This window comes from Montipora foliosa, chromosome 5 (genome assembly GCF_036669935.1).
Source record: "Montipora foliosa isolate CH-2021 chromosome 5, ASM3666993v2, whole genome shotgun sequence".
Classification (NCBI taxonomy): domain Eukaryota; kingdom Metazoa; phylum Cnidaria; class Anthozoa; order Scleractinia; family Acroporidae; genus Montipora; species Montipora foliosa.
The window spans coordinates 42755319-42760318 of NC_090873.1; the positions used below are offsets into that span (position 1 = coordinate 42755319).

Consider the following 5000-nt stretch of genomic DNA (forward strand, 5'->3'; position numbering starts at 1 on the left):
GTATCCTCGAGATCACCATTCAAGAAATTAGCACTTCACCGTAAATTTTCAACTATTGAAACGTTAATTGTTGAAGCCAAAATTGGAAAACATGATGTAGTAGTGGTGGGAATCAAAAGACCCCAAAAACATATCGTTGAGCTCTACTACCTCAGGTTAGAAGAAGAATTGAATGACATCTGCACCTTTGCTTCACGTCAAAACCAATTCATTATATTTCTTGGGGATCTTAATCTAGATCGATTGAGACCTGAACGAAGAGAGGGCAAGATACTGTTGGATTTGGAAGATATACATGGCTATTCCTGTCTAATTGATAAAACCACTAGAATAACAGAGCATAGCCAAACCTTTCTGGATACCATTCTCACTAACAAGCCATATCTGTTTCAAGGATGTGATGTCTTTAATACTGAGCTGAGCGACCATGCACTAGTATACAGAATATTGAAAGACGCACAAGACGTCCCTTACATGACAAGCGAATGAAAGAGAGCTATTAGAAACAATAGGAAGTTTCAAAACAATTCAGTAAAAACAAAACTCAGTCAAACCTGGCACTCAAAAACAAATGGTGTAATGAGTCTACCTAATTAACAAGCAAGTCAATCAAGTCCTACTGGCAAAAGGTATAAAATAATCTGAACTCTAACCCTAAGAAATTCTACAATACCTTTAATCCCTTCTTGAACCATAAAATGGATGAATGTGCTGCAGACAAAATCACTCTTAATATAAACGGTGAACTAGAAACAAATCAGGAAACTGTTGCGGAACACTTTGCTGACTATTTCTCTACAATGGCAAACAACCCTAACCCTAACCCTAAACTTAAAGGAAGAAAATTTTAGCGCACATATTTGTGCACAAAACATAAAACTTAAACATAAAACTTTAAACTTAAACCCTAACCCTAAACTTAAAGGAAGAAAATTTTAGCGCACATATTTGTGCACAAAACATAAAGGAAACGCTGAGTGGATCTGACAGACCACCTTTCACTTTCTGCAACGTACAGCCAGCAGAGTTAATCAAAGAAATGGAAAGTCTGAATGTCAATAAGGCTTCGGGTCATGATGGCTTGCCTCTCAGGCTTCTTAGAATGATCTCAAAGGAAATTGCCCCATCATAATGTACGATTTTCAACACTTCCATAGAGACGGCAGCATGGCCGGAAACTTGAAAAAGGGGTACATGGACACCTGTATTTAAAAAAAGATGATAGACATGACACAAGCAATTATAGATAAGTCACTATTTTACCTGTTGTATGTAACATTTATGAAAAGTTATTGAGCAAACAAATTACAAAATTCATGGACCCCATCCTCACATTTGATTCACTTTACTCTCCTCTTCTTATCATATCGCTTCTCGGACAAAGCCCTAGATCTAGTTCGTTCCTATTTTCATAATAGGCAAAATAGAGTCAAAATCCCATCAATGTTAAGTCAATGGATAGTTCTGTAAAGAGGATGCCCACAAGGATCTTGTTATGGCCCTTTGTTATGGAATATTCACCAAAATGACTTGAATTACTTCTTTACAGACAGAAATATCTCAATGTATGCTGATGACCACCAGGTGTTTGTATCGGGCATTACACTTCAAAACGTGCAAGACCACTTCAAGAAGTAACGGGACGAGATCACTGTATAGTACGATCATAATTTACTGCAAGGCAATTTTAAGAAGTATCAAACGATCGCTTTTGGCTCAGACAGAAAGTACCCTGACAAAGCTATGAATATAAAGATTGGACTTGAGGACATTTCAGCAAAAGGATGAAATGAAATTACTTGGAGTTTTGATAGATAGTGATTTAAATTTTAGTAAACATATCACCCACGTATGTACGTAGCACTAAGGTGCAGTATTGCGGTTTATCAAAATATCTTGATAGGATGTTATTTGTTTGAGACTTGATATTTGGATATTTTATTGATATTTGGGTGATAATAGAATGATAATATCGAGGAATCATTTTCATCATAATGTGCATGTCAAATATTAAACTATCATTATCATTTGAGATTATCATGATAGTTGCTCAATAATTTTCGCTTGCAAATTCTGTAATTGTCGCCATCAAATCTTTAATTTGAAAAAGTGGTAAATTGAGATATCAAAGTATCACTCTCAAATCTTGAGAATAGCATGGAAAAATATATTTCTGAATAGCAAGCTATAATATCATGTATCACTCTCATTCTCAAATCATGTCTTACGCAAGTGATTTTATCATGTAACAAAGAAGAACAGACACTGACAGTGATTGTTTGATATATCATGATAATATCAAAATTCTCTAATAAAGCTGGAGAATACCACAATTGATCACTCTATTACCGGGTAGAAGAAAACCTTACTTAATAAAAATGTTGTGATAATATCATGATTTATCACTATATCACAGGGGGAAGAAGAAACTCTTACTTAATTAAATATTCTGATAATATCATGATTTATCACTATATCACAGGGGGAAGAAGAAATTCTTACTTAATTAAATATTCTGGTAATATCATGATTTATCACTATATCACAGGGGGAAGAAGAAATTCTTACTTAATTAAATATTCTGATAATACCATGATTTATCACTATATCACAGGGGGAAGGAGAAATTCTTACTTAATTAAATATTCTGATAATATCATGATTTATCACTATATCACAGGAGGAAGAAGAAATTCTTACTTAATTAAATATTCTGATAATATCATGATAAATTATGCTTATATGATAAAAACCTAATGCGGAATATCAAAAAATCAGTCCCTTATAAAACCATTGATTAATCATGATATTATCAACATTGCTTACAAGAAACATACAAGATATTTCTTGATATATCATAAGTGATAATTAGTCATGGTATAGTGATAAACCGCAATGCTTCACCTTAGTGCACTAGTGTTGACAGTACTCTAGTGTCAACTCACTGGTGTTGAATCCCTAAGGGAACACTGAACAATAGAACTTGATTTAACGCTAGACAGAATGTTAAAGCCGCAACCAAATATCCTTGTTCTCAATATCTTTCGTACCAATATAAAATACACACATTATTCGATCATAGTGAGGGACAACAGCCCTTATGCGTGATAACGTCTAACTTCCTAATTTCACCACCAAGCCTCGACTTGTAAATTTTAACATGAGCTAAATGCCAAAGCAAACTTGTAAAGCCTTAATTCATATAGGCTAGCGGTTTTTTAAAGTACATTTCAAAATGGCGGCTCATTCTCCACCAAAATCACGCGGACGTTCTTCATTATAGTTGAACTGCGCATGGCTCCATGAGACGTTACGTGGGCCCAAAAATTTTGGTACGGTATTTTTGGTACGGTAAAAATGGTGTAGTGTAAACAAAGTTTGCTGTGCTCTTTTTTGGCACCCGTGTCAATTTTACAGGAGCCGTGCCAAAAAAAATTCTGTAGTGTAAACCGGGCTTTAGACTCACTGAGGCAGAAAGGAAAATAGCATGAGAAGAAAATGGTCCGTAAAAATTTGGATCCCCTTGAGAGGGACTGCACAATTGTATAAGTCTACTATGAAATAAAGAGTTTTACCAGAAAGTCACACCTTACATTACAAGTGCATTTTTTTCAATGCCGAAGCTAGTGTGTCTTGTCATAAGTGTCCTTTCCATTGTAGCCACCAACGTACCCTTCAGCGGCATTAGAATCAAAGTCTTTTCGACCCTACAAGCCTTTGCCTTTGCCACTATCATCAAACCGTTCCTTATGAGATCCAGTGTACTTTGAAGTGTCAGTCATTCGATCAACAGAACCTGACTTGCTTTGTTTCTGTCCAAAAAAAAAAAAAAAAATTCAAGAAAATTCTAGCTCAATTATTGGATGCTCGTCCTAGTATTGAAAAAAAATTGCTCCAGGCTGCACCATTCTATCCACCCTACTCTGAGAATCCTATTCTATATTTTTCACCAGTTGATAACAAAACACTTGAAGTTGAACTTGTTGTCTTAGGACCTGTTCTCGAGTTGCATAGTAACTGACTTAATTGTTTGTTTACGAAACCGAGAACGTTGTCGACCCGTGCAAATTCTTAGTTACTATATCAAAGTTTAAGTTAACTATTAAACACACGCTTGTGTGTTGTGCACGCCTTCCTTTCATTAATACAGTACAACAATACATGTTAATAAAACAGGCTGTCAAAATAAGAATTATTCTATATGTCCCTCCCTGCATGTGGATATCAAGTCGTTGATGAGTGATATTAAGTGTCATCCAAACTCGGGGAGGTGGAAAGTTATTTATACACAACACCGTCTAGTTCTCACGTAAAGGAAAATTTCAATTATACGTAATTAATGAAAGCTTTCTTGAAACTAAAAAAAATACCCTTAAGGTTTCGTGTTAGTGTTGTTTGTGGGGTTTCGTTTGTGGTGGAATAACAAGACAAACTCACAGTGGCTCCAAACTGGACCCTTTCCAGCACAGACTTTGTCGATCAACTTTTGCACGTCGTCTTTACTTCCGTACTTTTTCTCTGCACATAATTCCAAGGCCTTATTGAAACTTTCAAAGCCGATCTTCCGTTCTGTCTTGCTGCAAAGAGGAGGAAACAACCGTGGAACAATTAACTCAGATTTAACACGAGTGATAACATGAGATACTGCAACACAACCCGATGAAATTAAAACCTTCATTTAGGCTTACCTCTTTACTTCAGGTCTATTGAATATTATATCCGTGTCAGTTGACGTAAATTTTTTGTCGCACAGTTTCAGAGCGCGAAATAATTTCCCAAATTTTGCATTATTCATCATAGGTTGAGCGTCCATGCCACCAGCTCCAAACGCACAGAACGATTTAAACACGACAAGAAGCTGTTCATCAGACATTCTAACCGGCAATTTTTTGGTGAGATATGACCTAAAGGATTTTTGAAATACACTGTAGGATTTTTAAACAAGCAGAGACGGCAGCTGGCTCAAAATTGGAAGGTTCGCGTCGTTTCAAAAGAAGAAA

At 35.8% G+C, this 5000-nt stretch overlaps 1 protein-coding gene across 1 annotated transcript; it reads right to left on the minus strand.

Moving 5' to 3' along the window:
* Window positions 1-3437: 3437 nt before the first annotated feature.
* LOC138003190 (tubulin polymerization-promoting protein family member 2-like) lies at window positions 3438-4951 on the minus strand. Its single transcript, XM_068849150.1, has 3 exons — window positions 4689-4951; window positions 4430-4577; window positions 3438-3812 (listed from the first exon to the last, which is right to left on the minus strand). Exons 1-3 carry the CDS (start codon window positions 4871-4873, stop codon window positions 3708-3710), a joined length of 438 nt encoding a protein of 145 aa, XP_068705251.1. The 5' UTR covers window positions 4874-4951; the 3' UTR covers window positions 3438-3707.
* Window positions 4952-5000: the final 49 nt, after the last annotated feature.